The 26942-nt window shown below is 37.8% G+C and overlaps 2 protein-coding genes across 3 annotated transcripts in view; one reads left to right on the top strand and one right to left on the bottom strand.

Moving 5' to 3' along the window:
- The window catches only part of si:dkey-206f10.1, a 168827-nt gene that overhangs the window by 56872 nt on the left and 85013 nt on the right, over positions 1–26942 (bottom strand). The window contains exons 1-10 of one of the 2 annotated variants that reach the window (XM_073933638.1): positions 14592–14768; positions 13854–13921; positions 12327–12434; positions 11452–11487; positions 11263–11331; positions 10071–10160; positions 8246–8466; positions 7833–8186; positions 2459–2535; positions 1843–1975 (exon numbers count right to left, since the gene is read on the bottom strand). The gene's annotated coding sequence lies outside the window, so the exon portion shown is untranslated. Of the gene's footprint in view, positions 1–1842; positions 1976–2458; positions 2536–7832; positions 8187–8245; positions 8467–10070; positions 10161–11262; positions 11332–11451; positions 11488–12326; positions 12435–13853; positions 13922–14591; positions 14769–26942 lie in introns of those variants that run through there. The other variant, XM_073933643.1, reaches the window with a different exon arrangement.
- LOC560496 (uncharacterized) lies at positions 14802–20112 on the top strand. Its single transcript, XM_068215583.2, has 7 exons — positions 14802–15207; positions 16589–17569; positions 17890–18032; positions 18161–18539; positions 18902–19078; positions 19196–19284; positions 19801–20112. The coding sequence occupies exons 1-7, from the start codon at positions 15075–15077 to the stop codon at positions 19828–19830; spliced, it is 1932 nt and encodes a 643-aa protein (XP_068071684.1). The 5' UTR covers positions 14802–15074; the 3' UTR covers positions 19831–20112.

Raw genomic sequence — 26942 nt, 5'->3', positions numbered from 1 at the left:
TTAAACAGACAACACTGAAAAAAATACTATTATAACATACAATACTGCAACAAAAAGTGTACTTTCAGTCTGTTATCAACATCCCATTTTAAAAAATCATGTTAACTTTATTTAACATGTCAGCATTCATTTATATTATGCCAGTGCATAAACTATTAATGTAGTTTGAAGTAATTTCATCTAAAAGTGACAGTATCCACAAGATAAGTATAGTTAAAATATAAACATTAAGTCTGTAAAATAAACTATTAAAAGTGCTGATGATTGTGAGGTAAGTCCTCTTCTATTGTCGTCTTTAAAGTGTCACGAAACACTAAAACATTCTTTGAGATGTTGACCGTCATATATGTGTTCCACGCTGCTAAAAACACTATTAGGGCACACATATTTCACAACAAAAAGAGAAAATTGGTTAGGGTTAGGTTTGAAACTAATTTTTGAAGCTGCATCATGGTGATTAGATCCTTGCGTGTAATCCAGCTTGGAGAGTGGATGCTGTTCCGGCTAGTACATTGTGACGTCTCTGAGTGTGCAGCATAAATTCATGAGAAAGACTTGATTCAAACCAATCAGTTCGTGTTGATTGTCCTGTCTCTACAGATTTGGTAAGTGATCGATCATTGGTCTTTGTTCTTTTATTTAGATGGCAAAGTTAGTTTGAATGTTCAGCAGAACTCTTTCAGTGTTTAAAGACATACCTTAGTTAAAATGATTTAGTTACTGAGTTTACAGTACGTTCATATCAGTACAATATTATGGACTGAAACATCTGCTGTAAATGCAGCTCTCCAAGTGTAAGCATGTAAACACCTTCATCAAACTATTACCGTCGTGTAGGGTTTTCGGCGCATTTTGGAACAGGATAGTCTATACACACACAGCTTTCTGACGCTATGTTACCTACCAAGTGCATCTAAGTTACAGAGAAATGTGGAGGTTTTTGTTTTCCTCCTATTCGCCGTGTGGTATCAAAAATTCCATTAAAACAACTCTTCTAGCAGTTCCTTGCATTCAGTATCTCATTTGTCACGGGGGGGCATACATGACATGTTCCTGAATGAAAGAGAAAGTGCCAAACTGCAGTTCAAGTCGACAAAATAATAATTTGGAAAGTAATTCGATTACTGATGTCCATGTAAACACAGTCACCGTCTTTCTCCCCTTCGTCTGTGTTTGTTTTGCCTCTGTGAAAATCAGCGCGTGCTCCCATTTTTTATGCAAAACCTTTCCTCTTTCCCTCCCCCAACACTCCCACCTAAATCGAGCTGGACTCACCCATTTTCCTGACTTTTTCCAAACTAGAGGTGTGAAAAAACCTTGCTGAGGCAGGGAAGTTTCGTGGTCTTTAAAGGTTGTATCTCAGCTTTAATGTGCTTTTTAAATGAATGAATGAATAAAAAAAAGCAAATATATATATATTGCGGCTAGAAGAGCATCTGCTGCGTAAAAACATGCAGGATAAGTTGGCAGTTCATTCCACTGTGGCGACCCCGGATTAATAAAGGGACTAAGCCGACAAGAAAATGAATGAAATGAATGTATATGTGTGTGTGTGTGTATATATATATATATATATATATATATATATATATATATATATATATATATATATATATATATATATATATATATATATATAGGACGATATGCAAACTGATGGAGTGTGAAAAGATCGAGCGTGTTGGGGAGGCTGGTCTTGATACAGTGCATGAATAACCTCTGAGAGCACTTCATCATGACTGGAGTCAGTGCTATGGGTCTGTAGTTGTTTAAACAGGGCACAGATGATTTCTTTGGTACACGTATGATTGTTGTGGACTGTCTTTGCGAGGTGTTGAATACCTGTTTGGACATCTGTCAGCTGTGCAGGACAGTCTTAAAGTAGACGGCCAGGTTTGTTATCAGGACCTGCATCCTTACGTGGGTTAATCCTAGACGGGGTCTTCCTCACATCGGCTTGAGTCAGATAAAGCACCTGGTCATTGGGAGGTGAGGGTAGTTTTTATACAGGTGTGTCATTCTGCATTCAGACCTTAAATAATCTATTGTGTAAAACATATGCTAAAGCCGCAACCCATCTCTGGGAAACATCCACACACACATTCACACACACACACACACACACACACACACTCATACACTACGGACAATTTAGCCTATCCAATTCACCTGTACCGCATGTCTTTGGACTGTGGGGGAAACCAGAGCACCCGGAGGAAACCCACGCGAAGGCAGGGAGAACATGCAAACTCCACACAGAAACGCCAACTGAGCCGAGGTTCGAACCAGCGACCCATCGACCTTCTTGCTGTGAGGCGACAGCACTACCTACTGCGCCACTGCCTCACCTTCATAGAATAATTATAGAATAGTATTTGCTTAACTTGAAAAAATTTATTTGCAACTGATTTGATGTTTGTTGATAAAGATGATTTCATAGTGGATGAGAATGACAAACCCTGTATATATAGGTGGCGAGGTCCGTTCCTTCAGGTGGTGCCACTGGAATCTGTCCATCCTGAAGGTGGTGCTGAGCTGAACACAGACAAAAACAGACATCAGCCTAGTGCGACAATCCTCACAACTGATGAAAATGATGATTTTTGTAGTACATTTGTTATAAAGTCACATTTTTTAAACAAAAAAGTTATCCCTTCATGTTATTAATCAATATATTTTGTATAGTCTGACTAAAGGACCATTCACACCACTAATACAATGACTATAAAGATAAGCATGAAACACTTTTCTAAAAATCATTCTGAATGGTGTCTGAGGTCAGAATGACAATTAAATTCTGTGATAATATAATGAACTGCAGTGAGACTGGGTTACTGTGTCCATCCACCTATTTATCTGCATTTTGGAATATCATATAAAACGCTTAATGGTAAAGCTAAGGTGTGCATGCATTTGGAAAATGAGCATTATATAACTTATGTGCACAACTGAGTAGGATACACTGGGAAGATGTGGGTTTTCTGATGGATGTCCACTTCAGGATGGAGTAACACGTATAATTTCTCATGTCTTTATGCTTATGAACATACCTGGATGTTTAAGAGTCTAGATCAGGGGTCTCAATTCCTGGAGAGCCGAAGCCCTGCACAGTTTAGTTCCAACCCTGCTCCAACACACTTACCTGTAGGTTTCAAACAAGCCTGAAGGACTCAATTAGTTTGATCAGGTGTGTTTAATTAGGGTTGGAACTAAACTGTGCAGAGCTGCGGCCCTTTTGGAACTGAGTTTGACGCCTGTGGTCTAGATTATATGATGACCTTAGTTTCATCCCTCTTCAGAGTACTTATGATATGTGTGTGATAGCTTTTCCTGTATGTCAAATAATTTGTTTCCTCAGGATGTACCAAGCCAGGTCAGAGGTCATGGAGACCTTGAGTGGACCAGGGGCCTCATGTTCGAAGATTTATGTTGAATTCATACTAAAATATTGCGTACGCACAAAGCTTTAAATGTGCGTACACAGTGAAAAATTCAGATGTATGAAACACCATGTGAACATATTCTCTTTGTACATCTGAATTAACGTAAAACTGAGCGCACGTGCATGAGCGCAAAACCCCTTCCAGCCTCCTCTCCCCTATAAATATGGTAATGACTCGACTTTGGCAAAACCAAACGAGAAAGCAATGGCAAAAGCAAGCAAGAAGTGAAACTTCACAGAATGTGAATTGGAGGTGCGCCTATCAGGGTTAGACCGGAAAAATCTGTTATTTGCAAGTTTGTCCTTCGGAATTAATAACAAAAGAAAAAAAAACAGTGGGAGAGTTTAGAATATTACAGTTAACGCAGTGGGGTCTGAACATCGCACTGTGAACGAATTAAAAAGAAATGGTCTGATGTAAAGGTGCAGGTTAAGAGGAAAACAGCGTCACACCGTCAAAGTGTGGGCCGAACAGGCGGGGGAACGGGATGCTGAACTAACACCCTTTGAGGAGAGAGTTGCTTCAATTGTGGGCGATATAATTTTAGAGTTGATTTGAATAATTTATCTCAAATAGTGTCAGAGTTTTACTGACTTTTGCAATTTTTACATTAATAGATATTTAACAAATATTTTAAAATAATTAAAGGACTAATTCCAAAAACAAGTCTTGTGCAATAATTCAATTCAATTCAATTCAGCTTTATTTGTATAGCGCTTATACAATGTAGATTGTGTCAAAGCAGCTTCACATAAATGGTCATAGTAAGTGGAACAGTGTAGTTCAGTTTTTAGTGTGTAAGTTCAGTTCAGTTCAGTTTAGCTCAGTTCAGTGTGATTTAATCATTACTGATCCTGCAATACATCCTGCAATAAGCAGGATGTTTTTCTGAACATTTTGTCACTGGTTTTATTGTATAATCTTATATGGTTGAATTTTTAGTTCATTCGTATAATTACATTTTTTTAACCGAGAAATTAAACCTTGTGCAACATAAAGGGCACATATTTATTAAGTCACACTGCAGATGGATATTATTGAGTCTCTACCCAAAGATGAAATCTCAGCATTATAACCAAGCAGTTGGAAACTACTGGAAACTTCTGGAAACTACATGCTACAAAGAATACTTCATCGGTCGTTTGTTAAAGGAAGGATCAGTAAAGAGTAACTTACAGATCGGTTTCTTCCTCCATTTCTCAAGTGTAAGTACGTGCGATTAAAGTTGTTGCCTCATTTACTCTAACTTGCAAATGTATTTAGTTGTGATTTGTTACTTATAACCGCGTATACTGTTTCAGGTTAACTCGCTAAATTCTCATATCCTGTGTAAAGCCACGTTAAAAACGCAACGCATGCCGCTTAGTTTACGCTCCGTGGAGGAGGGTAATGTGTGTGTGTGTGTGTTCGTTGTCGTCCGGAGGAGGGTTATGTGTGTGTGTGTTAGTGTGTGTGCGTGCGTGTTGTCGTCCAGAGGAGGGTTATGTGTGTGTTTGTGTGTGTGTGTGTGCGTGAGGACGAGGGCTATGTGTGTGTGTGTGTGTGTGTGTGTGTGTGTGTGTATCTGTGAAAAGAGCAGAGTCTGTGAAGTCAGTCAGTGTCAACCAATCGCCAATCGCAACAGACTGTCATCGGTCCAATCAGCGCAGATTAGCTTCGCGCTAAGGAGGGGTTTGAGAACAAATGAATCACTGGACGATTCATATGGGAGTCGCTGAGATAATTCGGTAAAAATAAATTCATATTATAAGACCATAAAAGTGTTTTTTGACCTTGGATGCATATTAGACTGTTGCTGGAGACCCTTACAACCAAGATATGACCCTAATTCATTGATAATATAGGCTCTTTAAGTTATCTTCCCCGGCCCGCACTCACACTACCATCGGGCCAGGGCACGCTTGCGTCATCGATGCTGCGCTGTTCAGTGAGCGCTCTCGCTTGGCACAGTGGAGATTCTCTAGTTATATCGTTTTAGTCGTTTGATATGCAGTGACATGCAGTCAAATATTTCGCCAAACAGTCCTTAGGGATGCGGTGACACGCAGTCAGATATTTGCTGAACAGATCCGCCACTTTTTAGCGCTCATAAACAATCATAAAGCCCTCGTGCTGCAGCAATAAGGAGGTCTGCTGAAGGTGCGCAGCTGTCGTGCAGTGAGGAGTTTGCGTCTTTAATAATCTACAGCAGTTTGCGTTCATTGAACAGTAAAATTGATTAATAAATCCATATGAAACAGTCCCTTAAAGTCACGTCTCGCTTTCAGTTTCAGGCTTTGGCGCAAAGCCCAAGTGAACCGCGCTCAGGCTCACCTCTTCCAACCGGGCCAGGGCCGGCCAAGTGAACCGTGCCTGAGCCCAATTTAGCGCACTCACACTTCTCAAACGATCCGGGAAACGGGCCTGGGCACGGTTCAGATAGCATAGTGTGAGTAGGCCCTGAGAGTCCAAACACTGAAGAGCAAATTCATCGATACGTAGCTCTACCGATCCCAAATTATGCAAGCTAGAGGCGACAGCGGAGAAGGAGAAAAACATCACCGATAGGCGAATGAAAAAAAAAAACCTTCAGAGAAACCAGAACTAATAGCGAGATGCACCCTTGGTCAGCAGCTAAGAGTAGATCATTGGTTATTTTCACTAATGCAGTTTCTGTACTGTGGTGAGCCCTGAAACCTGATTGAAACACTTCAAAAACATTGTTCATCTGCAGAAAGGAGCATAATTGGGTAGAAACAACTTTTTCTAGTATTTTAGACATAAATGGAAGATTTGAAATAGGTCTATGGTTAGCTAAGATGCTGGGGTCCAGTTGCGGTTTCTTGATAATAGGCTTAATAACAGCTAGCTTGTAAGAATTTGGAACATGACCTAAAGATAAAGAAGAGTTGATAATGTTAAGAAGAGGTTCTCCTATAACAGGTAGCATCTCTTTCAGTAATTTTGTTTGAATTGAGTCCAACATACACGTAGCTGGTTTAGAGCTATTTATCTCCTATTTTCTGTCTAAACAATTGAAGTCATTCATGAAGTCATCACTACTAATTTGCGATGGAACATTTTGTTCCAAGGATGACCGATTATTTGTTAATTTAGCAATGGTGTTAAATAAAAATCTAGGATTGTTATGATTATTTTCTATCAGTTTGCGGAGGTGCTCAGCCCTGGCAGATGTCAGAGCCCTCTATAGCTGGACATACTGTCTTTGTACGCAATTCTAAAGACCTCTAAATTAGTTTTTTTCCATTTACGTTCCAGGGCACGTGTTGCTGTTTTGAGAGCATGAGTATGACTATTATACCATGGAGTAGTTTTATTCTCTCTAGACTTTTTTTAATTTGATGGGTGCCACAGTATTTAGTGTGCCATTTAAGATGGCATCCATACTGCTGGTTACTACATCAAGGTCATTTAAGTTTGCGGGTGCATTACGAAATAAAGAAAGATCAGGTAAGTTATTTATAAATTCATCTTTGGTTGACGGAACGATAGTTCTACTAGGGCGAAATATCGGAGCGAGTTTGCTAATTTCAGGTAAACACAGCTTATATAGTAAGAGGTAGTGATCTGTAATATCATCACTTTGTGGTATAATGTCTACATCAATGACCTCAATTCCATAAAACAGAATTAGATCTAATGTATGCTTTAAGCAATGGGCTGGACCCACAACGTTTTGCTTTATCCCGAGTGAGTGTAGTAAATCCATAAACGTGAGCCCTAATGTATCGTTAGCGTCATCTATGTGGATGCTAAAGTCTCCTACAATTAGCATTTTATCAGTTTTGACTAGTAAGTCAGAAATAAAATCAGAAAACTCTTTTAGAAACTTGACATAGGGTCCTGGGGGTCTATATATGGTGATTAATGCAAGAGATAACATAGGTTTTTGCAAAATATCTGGAAGCTTAACATTAAGCGCTAATAATTCAAAGGAGTTGAACATAAGTCAGTTTCTCTGATTAACATTAGGAAAATTACTAAAGATTGATGCAACTCCACCACCATGACCAGTTTGACGAGCCTCATTTTTTTTTATAAGAATCCAGGAGGAGTTGCTTTATTTAAACTAATATAGTCATTTTGTTTCAGCCAGGTTTCAGTGAGACAGAGTGCATTAAGATTGTTACCGGTTATTATTTCATTTATGATAAGTGCTTTAGGTGCAAGTGACCTGATGTTTAGGAGACCGAGCTTTACGAAAGTTTTTTCTAGTTTGATTTTTAATAGATTATTTCTGAAGCACACAGTATGTTTATTTCTTGATCTAATAATATGAGGAACAGACACAGTCTCTATAGGGTTAGCCAGATATGCATTACTGATGTTTAAGTGGGATGAACAAGAGACTATGTGGCTATGATGTGAATTTTGTGAAATTTTACTTACTAGTCAGATGGTGCGAAGTAATCTGGAGATGTTGTCCGACAGGAGTTCAGCTCCAGCTCGACTGGGGTGCAGGCCGTCAGGGCAGAAAAGCCTAGGACGCTCCCAGAAAAGATTCCAGTTATTACCAAAGAGCAATTTCTGTTCTTTACACCATTTTAATAGCCATTCATTCAGAGCAAAAAGTCTACTGAACCTTTTATTTCCTCGGCAGGCGGGCGAGGTACGTCGAACCGTCTCGATCAGGCTCCTGAAGTCCTTCTTCAGGATCTCCGTCTGCCGGAGCCCGATGTCGTTCGTTCCCACGTGGAGGATGATGGCACCAGGGCTCTCGGCAGCGCCCAGGATAGTAGGTATCTGTGTAGAAATTTTCTTAATGCAGGCACCAGGAAAGCAGAAAGTGCGTACTTCGTTACCTTTGGAGGAGGTGGCGCGGACGTGGCAAACGATCGAGTCGCTGATGATGGCCACATCGCGACCCATCTCACGGAGAGGGGAGAAGCGGTTTTCAGATCTCGAACATGAGAGGCAGAGACGTTCTGCCCCGGGACCTGGCCCTGGCTGCACCCAGGGGCCGTGGTAGCCGGGTGTCGGCGTGAACGACGCCTGGGCGAGCCGCGTCCTTGGTGCGCTGGTCCTATACAGAGAAACACACTAGGTTGAGAGAGTGTTGTGGTTGTATCTTCCACTTACCTTAGATGATGAGGCGGCCTTAGCGTGAGGTACAACAAGCAGAGCTCGTTGTTCCCGCAGCCGCGTCCGCCTCACCTCGAGGGTGCGAATCTGGGACTCCACTGCTTAAAGCTCCAGCTCCAACACCTCAGATACAATGATGTCCACTCTCGCACTCGGTCAGTGGGCGGTTTGGCAGCTGAAATGCCGGTGGAGCTGCCTTAATAAGTGCAGAGAGGTGCTGCTATACCGCCCTAACAAAGTGTCCCTCTAATACATCTGTGTCTCCCACAGACACAAATACTACTCCAAACAGTAAAGTGTCGCCACCAATTGAGGCAACTCTCTCCTCAAAGGATGTTAGTTGAGCATCCCCTGTTCCCCCACCTGTTCGGTCTTCACTTTGACGGTGTGACGCTGTTCTCCTCTTAACCTCCACCTTTACATTGGACCATTTTGAAGGATTCGGATTTCTGCTATCCAATCCATCTCATCATGGACCAACGTTTATCCTTTTCTCATCATCTTGTTTCTCATAATTTTTTTATTAAATATAATTATTTGATCATTTGAATGAGTATTTAACTGTGAATTGATTTTAATTAATGAATAAGTTAACACAAAACTGATGGCTCAGGACTGGAATCAACTGTTTCTATTGTTATTTCTAGTAGTTATTACTATCTAAAATGTCTAAAGTGATTTTGTTTTTACGGTTAAATATTTTAAAGCGATTCTACTTTCATTCAAGATAGACTTTGTATAGTAAGAATAACTGCCTGAATGTAGATTATACCAGTTTTTAACCAGTTTTGATAAAGACGGCTGAGAGTACACTCAGCCTTGGATGTGAAAAAGATTATACTTTATGTGTGTGTGTTCTATTTGATTGTTGATCCGTTTCACAGGTCTGGAGTCAGCTCTAATCAGTCTAAGGGATGTCTGATGTTTATGCTTAAGATATTGTTCAGAATATACGCACAAACCCCACGTGGAAATTTTCTATCTGTGCCAGTCTATCTGTGTTTTAACCAATCAGGTTAGAACACCTATATGTATGACGCAGTTAATGACGTTATGTGAGAGTATAATTGCTATTGATTGGTGATTGTGAGCAGAGCGGCCTAGGAACTCATTGCGAGTGTTAAAGCTGGCTTCTGCGGATGAAACTGCAAACTATCTTCAGTAAACTTGATTTATTTGTTTAAATCTCTGACTCAGGCTCTTCTTCATCTATCAGACTGGTCATTCTTTGGGTCAAACTGTAAACTATCCCTACAATTTCTTTTTTTAATTCACTCATAGTGCGATGTTTAGACCCCACTGCCTTAACCGCGTCAGCTTAACTCTCCCACTCTATTTTCCCACTCTACAAACTCCGGTCTACCTCCGACAGGAGCACCTCCAATTTACATTCTGTAAAGTTTCTCTTCTTGCTTGCTTTTGCCATTGCTTTGTCGTTTGGTTTTGCCAAAGTGGAGTCATTACCATATTTAGCAGATATGCATTACTGTGATTTAAGTGGGATGAACAAGAGTCTATATAGCTAAAATGTGAATTTTCACTTACTATTCTGACAGAATAAAGCATCCCGGATATGTTGTCCAATAGGAGTTTAGCTCCAGCTCTGGTGGGGTGCAGCCCATCAGCACGAAAAGCCTAGAAAAGATTCCATTTTATGCAGTTGACCAATCAAAGCTTCTTGAGGGCAGGCCTTTCAGAGGAACTAGGAAATCTGACAGTCTTTTCATGTTAGCTGAGTAGCTGTATATAATCAAAATAAGTTATATTAAAAAATGATGTGATTTTCTACAAGAAAAGCATGAGCACACACTTCTTTGCATCTTCTAAACACAGCCAAGCCTTAAAATTACACTCTGGAGCAGCCTTTTAACAAATCAGGTTACAACATCTATATGTGTGACAGTTAATGACGTTAATGTTGTTGTTTTGAGACTGTAAGCAGAGTGGCCTTTGAAGCTGGCTTCTGCTGCTAAATCTACAAACTATTTTCAGTAAACTTTCTTACTGAATCTCTGACCCCAGCTCTTCTTCATCTGACGGACTGGGTTATTTTTTGGGTTCAAACAGTATATTTCTTCTATACTTTATCTGACAAGACATAAATGTGCATAAACTATGATGGAAACACATTTACTAAATAAATGTCAGTTTTTTTAGGAAGTGACTCCTTGGTTCTGTTTGACTTATTGGATGGAAACGCAAATGTGTTTAAGGTAATATTCCAATTTAGCACATAAATCTAATTCACATCTTTAAATGGAAACATAGCTACTGCTTTGCATCACTTAAAGAGATCATGACATGAGAAATCAAATTTACCTTGACATACATTTACTCTATCTTTCTGTTCAACAGAATAAAGAAACTTATAAAATTTTAATTTTATAAAAGTTCTTATAAAATAACACTTTTCCCTGTAAATAACATACTGCATCTAATTAATATATGTAGGGTTCTTTAAACATGCTTATAAGGCCCAGTCATACATGATTATTGCCTATATGTGGTATTAGTTCTTGTACATTTAGAATAAATATTAGTATGAAAGTTTTTGATTAATCACGATTTATTCCTCTATTTTAAATGTCTATTTTATGCATGAAATTGTGTGTATGTTTAGTGAATGAGACTCAATGATTGTAAAGCATTAGCTATCCACTATTTGCACCCCTTTACCTGAACACTATTTCAGGCTTGTGGCTTAAAAGTGTACAAAATCAATTGCGAGAACTTTTACCTTTAATGTGCCGTCCTGCTGGAATGACCTGCTTAACTCCAGCTGAGTCTCTGGTAGGGCTGCACGATACTGGAAAAAACAGACATGTCAATATTGAGTTTTTCTGCTATTTCTATATTGTTATTTGAATATAATTTCACAAGATAACTGTAGTAACACTGTTTGGAAAGAATTCATCATTTTACTTACATTTTACAGTTGAGTGCATAAAATATACAAAATTACCTAAAAATATATTAAAGCACGGATGAAAACAATGATAAAACTGAAATAAACAGCACTTTATGTTTTTTTGTCAAGTATTGAGGTAAAGGAATTCAATAATCAACTGTAAAATAACAGATCATGGAGTCTTTATTAAACAAATAAACACAATCATTCTTTGTTAAAGTGGCTAACTTTATCATTTCTTGAGCCCAAATAGTTTAAATTCACTTAAAATCTTAGTCACAAGCCTTGAAAACACATCAAATATCTTTGACACTATTATATTAGGTTTAAACTTTGTGATCAAATCATGTGCTCTGTATTTACTGGTTAATTATAATACCTACTTGAAATTGAGGTCCCAGCAATCTGACTATTGCTGATTTGCACATTGCGATATCAATGCTGAAACGATATATTGTGAAGCCCAAGTCTCTGGTTATTTTTAAGACAATCTGATCTTTTTTTAGCAGCACGTAATCCTCTAACAACAGCACTCCTTATTGTGTCCTTATCTCCTTATCTGTTTGTCCTGCTTCTTTGTTTATTTCAAAACAATAATAAAAATACACATGCTGCTAAAATAACTAAGATTTGTCACTGCATCTACATCTTGTTGTTTTCTGTTGATCTGAAGTGCTTCTGTTATCTCCATGCTTTAGATAAAATCCTCTGCTAAATGTAAATCTATTTAAAGTTCAGTCATAGCAATGGAAATACAAAGAAATCTGTTTTTTGATTTGATGTGTTACTCATTTTATTAGCCACAGTCAGTGTTATCAGGAGTGTTAATAAAGAGAAATGCTTTAATGTTTATCAAGAACACACTCTAAGATGAATAATAGTTGTTTTTTTACCTGCATTTTCTCTGAAAATAAATACAAGCGATGAAAATCACTGAAGATGTCTGCTGTGGATGTGGTATATGTGTCCAGTTTCTAATGTTCTCCATACGCTTCAGTCTGCTAAAAAACAGAACAAAGAGAGAAACTTTAAACAGCTCATTTGTGTCAAAAATCAGAAGAATCTCAGCATCAGAAATAAACAGACGGTTAAAACATCTCGGACTGCTGATTAACTGTGAATGACTGTTTTATATTGATTATATAAATATAGATACTTCTGCAAATCTGTTTATTGGCAAAACTGGAACTATTCTAATAAAATAAGATGATGAATGAGTGCACCCCACTGAATGTGTGAAGAGAAAACATTAAATAGAATTTTAATTACCAGCAAAATTCATGGATTCTCTGTTATTCAACATGTACATCCCGTTATCACCAGTGTACCCATCTTCTGGTGGCTTCTTCCAGCAGGATTACGCGCCACAGTGCTCAGATGGCATCCACAGTTACCAGATCTCAATCCAATAGAGCACCTTTGAGATGTGGTGGAACGGGAGATTCACATCATGGATGTGTAGCCGACAAATCTGCAGCAGCGGCAAGATGCTATCCAGTCAATATAGACCAAAATCTCAGGGGAATATTTTCAGTACCTTGTTGAATCTATGCCATGAAGGATTAAGGCAGTTCTGAAGGCAAAAGGGGTTCAACCCGGTACTGGTAAGGTGTACCTAATAAAGTGGCCAGTGAGTGTATATTCTCTGTCTGCGTTTTAAACTCCAGAAGTCAGAGATTAAACCATTAATTTTTCTAGATACATTTTTAATGTGTCACCTGTTGCTATAAAGCCTAGAGAGAGTAACTTTCATCCATTCCTTTCCACATATGAATGAATGAAATAAATAAGATAATGGTTTACATGTTACACTGCTGGTCAAAAGTTTGGAAACATCCATATTTTGTTTACTGTTTCTGAGGGAAAAGTATTTTCTGCTCACCATAAGGCAGCGCTTATTCGATCAAAAATATAATAAAAACAGGTGAATAGCCAAATATATTTTTTAATTTACAATGACTGTTTTTTGTGTAAATTAATCTTTAAACTGAATTCATTTTTTGCATAATTATTCCAGTCTTTGGGTGTTTTCAGTCTTACTGTTAGCTTCTCTCTTACTCAGGCCCAACAGAGTCTGAATGCAGACATGATGCAGTCTCAGACAATCTCGGCCGTGCTGTGTATTTTTAATACAAAGAAAGAAATACCAATATGTATATACCTCACTAAAATTAAATAAATGATTTCATTAAAATGTTGTAAGCATACTCTTTAACTGTTTAATAAAATTGTTAGTATTTTTAGGGGACACACTATACTCAATTATGCTGGACACTATAAGTTTGTAAACCCATTTCTTAATGTGAATATCTAACAACATATTTTTATAAATCCATGTCTTTAATCCACATCATGATCCCTATAATTAAATATTCAGAAACAATTCTCAACAAACATGCAATAATCTGCTCTCTACATACTTGTGGTGCTTGGAGGTTTGTTCTTCTTTCTGTCGCTTCACATTCTCTGTGTATATTTCCTTTGCATCCTATTAAACCAAGAACAGCAATGTTTAATATTATTATAATGATTTACAGACACTCAGACATGTGCTAAGATAGACACTAGTGGTCCTACTCTTACTAGAAGTGCCTTTTTTGACCAGTTTAAATTGTCATTCCATACAATTTTTTAAAGTGTATTTTGACAGCATTCTTAAGAGCCATTTATCAAAATCTAACATGAGAAAGTGATAGTCCAGGACACTGACTGAATCCAGTACATTGACCGAAACCACACAGATATAATGTATAATTCAGACACTTCATTAATAGTTATTTTCAAAATACAGTTAATAAATCCAGTTTTTGTCATTCTTTAACAAACAGATGTGAAACATGAGTGTCTATATTCAATATTAAACATTAAACATATATATTTCTTCTCATTGATGTCAAATAACAGAACAAATTCTAATGAACCAGTAATTTATAAAGCCAAACAGGAAATCAGTGAGAAACGCCGCCATTTTATGAATCTCAGCATCACATTAACGTTACTTCTGTATTTGCAGGGTAACGTTAGATGGAGTTTGACGAGACAGATCTGCTGATTTGAATAGAAATACACCACAATATACCGTGTTTAATTTGTAAACAAGCGCTTATCGCCAATAACTTACATTTGAAGAACAAAATAAATGCTAAGACAAATCTTACCTGTACATGTATTTAAATCGACCGATTAAAAAACTAATCTCGAGTTCACCAAACGACCAGTAATGATTCATCAAACAGGAAGTATTTACGAGTCAAACCAAGATTTCCTAAAAAATCAGTTTATTTTGCTCCAAAACACCCGTGAAGGAAACACACAACCGCTAACTAGAGAAGATTAAAGATACACAGCGCAAAACTGACCAATCACGTATCAGTTGGCTGGGAAACGCTGGAACACATTCGAATTCTTACGAGAGACAGCTCTTACATTCCTCATTTCGCCATTACTCTTACTTGACAAGTGTTTAGTTGAGTTGTACAAAGTTTGCTTTGATTAATTTGCTTTTCGTACATTGTCAATTGATAGCGTACGATTTATTAAGGCTTACTCTGACAAACGAGCTTTACTTACAGTGAATTTCAGTATTTATTGTAGGTTTATTTAACATTTCTCATATTTAAGTGTACGGAAATTAACCCCTCATGTTATTTACCGTACTCGGAGTAATTGCTCTCTTCCTGAGAGAAAGAACCATCAAGTCCACCGTCTCAGGTCAAGATGAAAGCATCGACCGTCAAGGACTGGTCACGGTACCCTCCGTGGCCAACAGTGATGGTAAATATTGTTGTGTGTTATAAGAACATGTTGCTCATTTTGTATACTGGAGTTTGTGTAGGGCTCTACACTTATTTGACCTTACTGTAAACATTCTTCACAAAAACAAAGTGAATAATAATACAGACCTAATTAATAAATGTGGTGTCAAACATACCTCACACAAACGTGTCTAATATGGTGCCAACATTAATATAAAATAATAGCTTTTGTCTGGTTTCTAGTCCAGATATCTAAAAATTCTTAAATCGAGTCTTTTTTTTAGACAGGCAAAAATATAATCTGATTTTCAGAAATAATGATTTAATTAAGTTATTTACTTACATTTTGATATATTTCTGGAAACAAGACTGTATTTTTACTTGTCAAGAAAATGCTTCTTGATTTCATGTTTTGATATTTGGACTAGAAACAAGACAGAAACTGAGTAAAGTATTTCTGCTTTGCATAGTTTTTCCATTATGCATTCGTAATCCGTAAATACAAAATCATTTTCTCTGCTTCAAGATGGAAGGGTTTGTTCACCCAAAAATGCTAATTCTGTATTTAATTACTCACCCACACGTCACTCCAAACCCCTGAGACCTTCTTCCATCTTCTGAACACAAATGAAGATGTTTCTGAAAGCTCTCTCATCCTGCATACACAGCAAGGTTCCTGACTTGCTCAGAGTACATAAAAATACTACACAACTACCTCAAACAGACCAAATGCCTACAGTGGTTCAGTCAGTATATTATCAAGCTACGAGAATACTTTTGTGTAAACAAATTTATCAAACAGTTTATTCTCTTCAGTGTTGGTATATTACATGCGTTCACAAGCACGTTGTACTGATAAAAGCTCTAGATGCCTGTGCATGGCTTCCTCTGTTTTTTGGATGTGTTTGGTACCTTTCTGGCATCTGAATGACCCTTGCTCTCAATGGAGGATGAAGGAGCTCTAAGATCTGCCTAAAACATCTTAATTTGTTATGAAAATGAACAGAAATATTGTTTACTGCCGTACAAAATCAACAAATAAAATATTAAAACCTTCAATGTGATTTGAGTTTGACACCCCTGTTAGATCTCTTGTCTCTGCTTGTAACCACTAAATCCTTCAGGAATATGTCCTAAAACACAATGCAGTGGTTTTAATGGATAACAAATGCTGATATTTAATGTTTTAATGGTTTTTGTAGTGGAAAACATGAAAACGTTTCTCATAGTTTTTAGTTGTTTTTGCCAAGCTTAGGGTTATCAACAACTAAAAGCAGAAAGAAATGACCTTAAAAGTCACTTAATAACTGACAGCATTTGTTCATATCAATAATAAACACTGGATAAATATTATTCAAGTAAAACTAAAATCTTTTGTTTCATATTGTTCCTTCCTTCAGGTCGACAAATCGGTGACTGGTGTGAAGAATCATCTTTGCATCTGGAGGAACAGATCAATGTTCAGACTGAGGAACCATCACTGGAGGAACCTGTTGATGGTCAGAGTGAAGAACCATCACTGGTAGAGCCTGACAGTGTTCACGGTGAAGATCCATCACTGGTAGAGCCTGACAGTGTTCACGGTGAAGATCCATCACTGGTAGAGCCTGACAGTGTTCACAGTGAGGACTCGGCCAGCTCCTCCAGCAGTGATGATGTTTCTCCAAACCTTTTCTACGCTGAGTCCAGCAGTAGTGATGACTACCCTCAAGAGATTTACTCAGCCGGATTCAACTGTAGTAGTGAGCTCACAGTCAGCTCCTACAGCAACTTCTTCTCTGCCGAGTCCGGCTGCGGTGATGACGCCTCTACAGATTTTCTGTCCGCTGAGTCCGGCTGTGGTGATGACGCCTCTACAGACTTTTTGTCTGCTGAGTCCGGCTGTGGTGATGACGCCTCTACAGACTTTTTGTCTGCTGAGTCCGGCTGTGGTGATGACCCCCCTCCAAATGTGGTCTCTGCTAAGCCCGGCTGTAGTCATGATGACCCTCCAAATGTGGTCTCTGTTGAGCCCGGCTGTAGTCATGATGACCCTCCAAATGTGGTCTCGGCTAAGCCCGGCTGTAGTCATGATGACCCTCCAAATGTGGTCTCGGCTAAGCCCGGCTGTAGTCATGATGACCCTCCAAATGTGGTCTCTGTTGAGCCCGGCTGTAGTCATGATGACCCTCCAAATGTGGTCTCTGTTGAGCCCGGCTGTAGTCATGATGACCCTCCAAATGTGGTCTCTGTTGAGCCCGGCTGTAGTCATGATGACCCTCCAAATGTGGTCTCGGCTAAGCTCGGCTGTAAAGATGTTGGTAAAGGGGCATCCTGTCAGACAGAGGGCGCTGTTTCACCTCAGCCAGAAGAGCAGAAGGATAAAGACACACACATTATTGGTAAGTTTACTATCATGACACCCCAGTCACCCAACACACATGCACATTTTAATAGTTTTTAATGACTTTTATGCTATAAACTGTCTTCAATACAGATTTTGTTCAGGGATAGCTGATAACTGAGATGGAAATATATATATATATATATAAATCATAAAAATCAAAATCATATATATAGGGAAGACAAAACTAAAAAAGGTTTTAGATGATGGGGTTAATTCTGTTGTTGTGACCCCTGATGAAGCAGGTAGTTTTAGATAAAGGTAGCACTGTCACTAATTCTCACATTTGATTAACTTCTCTTTTTTCTCTTTTCACAGAGATCAACTCACAGCACTATGAAATTGGTGCTGAGCTGGGCAAAGGAGGCTTTGGAACCGTTTTCGCAGCGACCCGTTTACAAGATGGCCTTCGGGTGGCAGTAAAAATTGCAGATTTTAAGGCTAAGCGATACATCCGTGTTGTAAGTAGTCTGTGCTCTTTGCTCTGATTAACTGTTTCCATTTTAAACATGTCATATTAAAGGTGCTAACAGTTTTAACAGGAAATAACTTTTCCATCAAATGATCCTAACAACTGTTTTTCTTCTAGGATGATTTTGACCAGCTACTTCCAGCGGAGATCGCTCTGCACTTTCTTGCCACTAAAGGCCCCGAGGTTAAAGAACTCGTTCAGCTTCTGGACTGGAAGGTGGAGGCTGATCGCTACTTTATGGTCCTAGAGCGGCCCACACCCTGTGTGAGCGTACGAGAATTTTTAAGAGAACACGAAGACAGAATCGAAGAGGAGGTAATACGGAAAATCATGTACCAGGCAACAATTGCAGCTGACACCTGCCTCCAACGTGGAGTGCTTCACCGCGATATCAAGCCTGGCAACTTGCTGATTAACCCACAGACCTATGAAGTCAAACTGATTGACTTTGGTTGTGGTGAACTCCTTACTGACGGCTTTTACAAAGAGTACTGGGGTATGTAAATCCTTCAAAGCTCTACAGAGCTCTTGTGATGGGTCAAGGGTCATTCACATGGGACTCTTGAAACATTCACTGTTGTTTATCTATACCAGGGGTGCCACAGCTCAGTCCTAGAGGGCCGGTGGCCTACAGAGTTTAGCTCCAACTTGCTTCAACACACCTGACAGAAAATGACTAGTGTACTTAGTAAGAGCTTGATTAGCTTGTTCAGGTGTGTCTAAGTGGGGCTGGAGCTAAACTGCAGGACACAGATCCTCCAGGACTGGGTTTAGTCACCCCTGATCTATACTGTTGTTTACATTTTCAGAGGGAAATTTAGATGTTGTGCTAATGAAAACAAAATCTCTTTCTTTCAGGCACAATGAAGTTCAGCCCTCCCGAGTTTAAAAAGAATGGCTATTACTACGGAGAGCCAGCAACAGTGTGGTCACTCGGGCTTCTTCAGTTTTTGTTAATGTTAAAAAAATATCCAGGCAAGCATGACCTCCGCAGGATGAAAAACAAAGATCTTTACCAATATGGAAGGTCAGAAGGTGAGATCTCCACTTCAGCTAAAGATGGTTATGTAGGACATTTTGAACGTCAATGAAAAAAGCATGTATAACTTTAAAGTAATAATTAAATGTATCTCTTCCTTTTTTTCTACACAGAATGCTGTGATTTCATCAGCTGTTGTCTGCAGCCTTGGCCCTGGTCTCGGCATAAGCTGCATGTACTCCGTGACCATGCCTGGTTTAAGGTAATGAACAGACTTTAAGGATTTTGTCATCAGTTAAATGAATCTGTCATGAGCTGAGTTTCCATTATAATGTGAAGCACATCTTTTCAAAGTTCACTAAATATATATTTTGTAATTATAAATGTGAATTATGAGCAAATGATTTCCATCAAGTTGGTCGAGCAGCTGAACTGTAGTATTGGTAACCTCGTAACCAACAGTAAACAAGGGGAGTATAATTGAGAAATCAAAGTTCATTTGACAAATGCATTTCCATCATGAACCCTTTTTCACACGAGTCTTAAATGACCTCAAGTGAGTATAAAACATTTTGTGAATTAAGGGATTCTTATTTAAACTTGTTTCTCATGTGATACTTAAAAAGGTGCATCAACACAGGCTGATGGAAACCCAGCTAGTGTCAGACGACAGTCTTGTGTTCTTAAATGTTCTCTTTTTAAATTTATTGCTTTTCTTTTAATTATATGTTGTTTGTTTAATTCATTAATGCTGTAAATCTGACTGTTTTTGTTTCAGGAGGAGAACAAGGAAGAGGAGGAGAAATGAGGAGAAATGTCCTCACTTAATGGGTGGATCTAGCCCTTTTAAACCACACCACCATAGTCCTATAGCTAAACATAACTTCATCCATAGAAATCTGAACATAATTTGGTTCTGCAGTGTCATAGCTCTTTTTTTAACACTTACACTGGCTCTAATTAAATTTCCTGTAAAGAAGAAAAAAAAATTATTAAGCACTTAACAGTTTAGACCTTCAAATAGTGTACATAGCCCTTTCCACACTTTTTATACCAGCTTTTGGTTTAACTTTTGCACTTCCACATGCTAAAAAAAAAAATAATAATAAAAAAAAAATATATATATATATACATATACATATATATATATATATATATATATATATATATATATATATATATATATATATATATATCTCAGTCGTTCCCAGTCCAGGTCCACATATTTTGGGTGTCTCTCTCTAAAAAATGTAATTTGAGCCAGAGGAGAGAGACTCCTGACCAAAGACTACTGGGATCAACTGATATATATACAGGGTTTCCAATGAACATTATCACTCACCAGCCAATTTGGCCACAAAACTGGAAAAAAATAAGACAATAAAAAAAGTAAAAAAAATAAATATATAAAATAAAAAACATAAATAATAAATAAAACAATAAAAAACTATAACTGGCCATGTTATTAACTAATCAGAAATCCTTCTAGAAAAATATTGAATAAAACATAAAAATGTAAGTTATGTTATTTATTACTCATCCTCATTTATTACATCCATCCTCAAAACAGATCATACGCCTTCACATAAAACAAACATTTTTACAGTTTCTTCTCCTCAGTGTGATTATAGGGGACGCGTTCACAAGCACTGTGCAGTGACATATACCCCACGGATGCCTGCGCGACTTCCTCTCTGACTTCCTCTCTTAAAAACTTCACAGGCACATCCAAGGTTATATGTCAGAGGCGCAACACGTGAACGCGCGCCCTATACTGACACTGAGGGAAGAAACTGTTGAATAAAGTTATTTCTGTTTTATGTGTCATTCCCAGTCCAGGCCCATATATTTTGAGTGTCTCTCTCTAAGAAATGTAATTTGAGCCAGAGGAGAGAGACTCCTGATAAAATATAAAACACCATTAATAAATAAAACTATAAAAAAGTAAAAAAAAATAAAATAATAAAAAACATCATTAATAAATAAAACTATAAAAAACTGCCTATATTGAAACATAAATCTATAACTGGTTATATTATTATGTTATTGACCAATCAGAAATTCTAATAGAAACAACAAAATTAAATAAAACATTAAAAAAGTAAGTTATGTTATTTATTACTCATCCTCATGTTCATCTTCAGAACTATTTTAACTATTTTTATTTTTATGTTAGAGCTCCCTCATCCAGACTCAAAGTCCACAAAAACAGTAAAAAACATCCTCAAAACAGATCATACGCCTTCACATAAAACAAACATTTTTATTCACAGTTTCTTCTCCTCAGTGTGATTATAGGGCACGCGTTCACAAGCACTGTGCAGTGACATATACCCCACGGATGCCTGTGCGACTTCCTCTCTGACTTCCTCTCTTAAAAACTTCACAGGCGCATCCAAGGTTATATGTCAGAGGCGCAACACGTGAACGCGCGCCCTATACTGACACTGAGGGAAGAAACTGTTGAATAAAGTTATTTTTGTTTTATGTGCACATAAAAGTATCCTCATAGTCAGGAATCTTGCTGTCTATGAGAGATTAAGGAGCTCTCAGATTTAACTAAAATATCTTCATTATTTTCATTCAGATATCTTCATTTGTGTTCTGAAGATGAATAAAGTTACTACCTTTAGTATTTGCTTTAATATTGTCCTCATATACAACCTTCTCTAGTCTAATGTTTTGCTAATGGTATATGATTTATGGTTGGAGGACATCATTTATTGACTAGTGATTTTGTGTGTAGTTGTAGTTCATGGTGAGTGATAATCCAAACCCTGTATATATAGGTGGCGAAGTCCGTTCCTCCACGTGGTGCCACTGGAAACTGCCCATCTTAAAGGTGGTGCTGAGCTGAACACGGACAAAAACTGACATTAGTCTGGGGCGACAAGCCTCACAACTGATGACAATGATGAATTTTGTACTAAAGTTTGAAATAAAGTCACATTTGTCAAAAATAAGTGCTTCTTCTATTTTTAAAGGCTGATTACTGCTGTTTACTGTGTTTCAAATGAGATCATCCAGGAACAAGAAATGACAACGTTTGTAGATTTAACAAAGATTAGCTGGATTTAACGCTACTCAGCTGAATGTGTTTGATGTACAGTACAAGCATACATGTGATGGAATATTTAGCATTTAAGAACAAATGCACTGTAAAAATGCTTCCCTTCCAGCCGCAACACAGCACCATGCTGGGAAACACTCATACACTCTCATTCACACACTCATTCACTATGGCCAATTTAGTTAATTCAGTTCACTTATACTGCATGTGTCTGGACTGTGGGGGAAACTGGAGCACCTGGAGGAAACCCACACAAACACAGGGAGAATATGCAAACTCCACACAGAAAGGGCAACTGGTCCAGCCAGGACTTGAACCAGCAACCTTCTTGCTGTGAGGTGACAGTGCTAACCACCGAGCCCTGATCTTTTTCAGCAGCACTTAATTTTCCAACAACAGCACTCCCTAATGTATTCTTTAACCATCTGTTTGTCCTGCTTCTTTGTTTATTTCAAGATAATAAAAATACATACACAGCTAAAATAACTAAGACTTGTCACTGCATCTACATCTTGTTGTTTTCTGGTGATCTGAAGTGCTTCTATTATCTTCATGCTTTGGATATAAGTGTCTGCTAAATGTAAATCTATTTAAAGTTCAGTCATAGCAATGGAAATACAAAGAAATTGGGTTTTTGATTTGATGTATTACTCATTTTATTAGCCACAGTCAGTGTTATTAGGAGTGTTAATAAAGTGAAATGCTTTAATGTTTATCAAGAACACACTCTAAGATTAATAATAGTTGTTTTTTTTACCTGCATTTCCTCTGAAAATAAATACAAGCGATGAAAATCACTGAAGATGTCTGCTGTGGATGTGGTATATGTGTCCAGTTTCTAACGTTTTCCATACGCTTGAGTCTGCTAAAAAACAGAACAAAGAGAGAAACTTTAAACAGCTCATTTGTGTCAAACATCAGAAGAATCTCAGCATCAGAAATAAACAGACGGTTAAAACATCTCAGACTGCTGATTAACTGTGAATGACTGTTTTATATTGATTATATAAATACAGATACTTCTGTAAATCTGTTTTATTGGCAAAACTGGAACTATTTTAATAAAATAATATAATGAATGAGTGCACCCCACTGAATGTGTGAAGAGAAAACATTAAATAGAATTTTAATTAACAGGGAAATTTATTGACGCCATGCATCCAAAATAACTGGTTTAGATTAGATTACTAGGAGGTGTAATTGTATTTGCAATACCTTGTTTAATTTGAGTGTAGTGTTTTATTAACCTGTATACGTTGAGAGCAATCTCTTATGTTAACGGTTTAATAAAAGTGTTCATTAAAATTTCTGCAATACACATGGTTGTTGTTTATTTAGAAACATTATAATTTTGTAACAGTTGTGACCGATCAGACACATAATTATTTTGATTTATTCCACGAATGACACCATCAACCTCTCCTACCCAGGAGTCAGGGGCGCCTCCAAGGGGTGGCCAGGGGTGGCCACGGCCACCCCTCGGTAAACTCTGGCCACCCCTTTGGCCACCCCAATATAATTTTGCGGTTGACATTATTGATTTAAATGAACTTATAAATTCCCAATATTTAGATAAATAAATAAATACATAAATAAATAAATAAAATGCAGTCACTAAATTATTGTTGGTGTTACTGACGTAGCTCTCCCCCTCTGGTTCAATGCTGGTGAAAGCAAACTGACGCATGCTCGCGGAAAACCATTCCCGCGCGCCTCACGCACTCCTGTGTGAATCCCGGTTGGTTGTTTGCATGCACGCCGACATAATAGGCACCGCTCATGCGCCGTGAAACCGGAGTAACAGCCTTTTATGCAGAAGTGTCGGCACGCAGCGAGTTTTGAAAGTCGTTTAAAGTTTATATAATATGATGATGATGATGATGATGATGTTACTTTCACTAAGCATGCCTTTAAAGCAGAAAGGAGGGATAATGAGTCAGGGAGGTAAGACTTCATAACATGATTTCTCAGCCATGATCTGGTCTAAGACCACAGATAATTCTATAATACATTTTTTGTATTCTTTAGAATTGTCATAATTAATTTTCATGCAAAAGGTTTCTTAAGTGATGTTGGCATATCACTCCAGTTGTTGTTTTCCAGTAATATTTAGGACTGATTTCTGTTATTTATTTAGAATAATAATTGTATATTAATATTAATTGTATTTATTTAGAATAAATATAAATAAATTGTTATATTTATTGAATAACAAATCTAACAATTCAAGAGAGGTGGGGGTGTATAGGGTGGTTCGCCCAGGGTGTAATTTAAACTAGAACCACCACTACCCTCCCCGATCGTCCTTGACAGCACACACACACCTTCAATAGACAGCAATGGCTATTTAATATTTACCTTAAGCTACATTATATCAATAGAAGAAGCTGCATTAATAAAATGGTTCAAAAAGCAATATGGATAAATAATATTATTAGGTATAGTGAGTGTGTATAGTAATGCCTTTTGTTCAGTTTGTTCATTTGTTTGGGTAATTAATAAACTCATTATTCTTTCATTCATTTTCTTTTTGGCTTAGTCGCTTTATTAATCCAGGGTCACCACAGCAGAATGAACCGCCAACTTATCTAGCACATTTTTACACAGCGGATGCCCTTCCAGCTGCAACCCATCACTGGGAATAATAAACTCATTAATCTTCATTAATTTTAGACATGGCATATCTCGTATGATGTACAATAAAGGCACGTAAAAAAAAGAAGTCATTTATACAGTATATGAAAAGTGTTTTTAAACTAAACATAGATTTTTATTTGGTTTGCACATGTACTTGCTGAATTATTTCAAAGAATAAATTGCAATATTTCAAGTAGAATTAATTAAATGAATAAAACTACATTATTTCATTTACCAGAAACAAAAATATAACATTACACTGAATTCATTATTTTTTTGTGTGTGCCACCCCAAGATTTGGTGCGGCCTCTTCTGGCCACCCCTAAGAAAATTTTCTGGGGGCGCCACTGCCAGGAGTCAGTGTGTAATCCGATTCCACAATATTTATGAGACGAAGGAATGCTCAGAAATGACATGGTCAAACTTGTATAAGCTCCTTGCTTAAGACTGATGCTTTTAATGTTAACCTTTATTTAGGGCTGCACGATTAATCTAAAAAAGAACCCGATCTCGATTCAACCCTACACACGATCTTTATTCAGCTTTTCTACGATTCAGCCAATTAAATTTTCAAGGTCAGGAGAGAAGCTTAAAGGCAGTCGCACAAGTCTTCACAGGAACATGAACACTTTCAAATGCCATCAAAAGTGTCACATACTGTATTTATAAGGTATAATTCACCCAGAAATATAATTTCTGTCTTCATGTAATGATGTATTTGTGGCCGCGGAATCACACGTGAGCTGACCACGAGCTACCGAGAACGCGCGCGTGTGCACACCAATGACGGCAGCCTGCTGCTTTAGTGAACAGAATCTGCATAGGCTGTGAATAACAAGTAACATAGTTTTAAATAACATTCAGTTTGTTGTACAGAGCGATCGTTTGAGAGCCGCGCAGAAAGAATGATTAGCATGTGAGTGTGTTTTATCACAGTGACGGCAGCCATGACCCGCATTGGGAAGTAAAAATGAAACTGGCCGCCATTTAAATGATAATACCACAGTTTACGGTTATGATTACGACAAGCATTTGATACATTTTTTCTTTCATAGGGAACACATAGTGTTGTGCATGAAAATAAATGTTTTACTGTGTCACATAGCTACTCTAGCTTATATAATGTTAAATATAATGCAATCTGATAATGACAAATGTCTGATTTTACCAGTGAAAACAAATGGACTAATAATGCTGTCAATGACAGATGACAAGCACCTCTCAAACATAATAATTCAATTTTATAATTATGAATAGTTGTATTCTGATGTCATCATTTTACTGTGAATTAACAAACAGCACATATTGAAAGTCTGTTTAAGTCCACCATAATGACTGTACAAACCATGTTTTACCATATAGTCACTTTAGAATTATAAGGTTCTGTCTAATCGGCAACCTCCCGCTCTCCCTCGGAAAGCCAATAAGGAAATCTAAAACTGCAATTCATCGACTCGCCTTGAGAGGCTGGCTCCAGGAAGTCCAGGGCTGTTTCTCAATATGCGTTCTTCAGCGGTCTTGAGGCCTCGTGTTCTCGTGAAACGTCATTATCAGCTGCCTAAGTTCAGTTCCAATACTCAAGACCGCAAGTACGGAGAACGCGTGAAACTTCCCGGATGTGTTCTTGATATCGAGGACGCACCGATGCAGACTTGAGCACCAAACTTGCTCTGGAAGTCCCAGAAGTCATTGCGACTAAAGGTGGGAAGCGCTGCATTTTATCTAGAATTATTATTAAAGTTCATAGATATGAATTATTTATCTCAGGAGTTTCCCTAAATGAAATGGTGAAAGTAAACATTACCATGGACATCTTAATAAAGGGATAAACACATTAAGGGTGTTTGTTTGCTGAAATTCGTATTAAAATCTGTTTTATTTATATTGTGCAACATATATTTATAATGTTTTTATGCAAAGTATATATTTTGAAAAGGGGAAAAACAACAAATGGTTGTATGAATGCTGTAATGTTTAAATAATTTACCATTTAAAACGCGTGAAGGTCACATGACCATCAGGAAGAACGCAGCATCTCAATTCTCAAAGGATGCGTTCTCTGTCCTCGCGGCCTCCTGAGTTCGTTCTTCCGAGGACACCTGGCAAGACCGGTCTCCACAAGAACACAAGTCCGTTCTCTGCATTCTTGGAATTGAGAAACAGCCCAGGTCATTTCTGACTGCAATGGGAAATTACATTTTTACAGCTGATAA

This window comes from Danio rerio, chromosome 20 (genome assembly GCF_049306965.1).
Source record: "Danio rerio strain Tuebingen ecotype United States chromosome 20, GRCz12tu, whole genome shotgun sequence".
Taxonomy (NCBI): Eukaryota; Metazoa; Chordata; class Actinopteri; order Cypriniformes; family Danionidae; genus Danio; species Danio rerio.
This window is presented reverse-complemented; position numbering and strand designations above follow the sequence as displayed.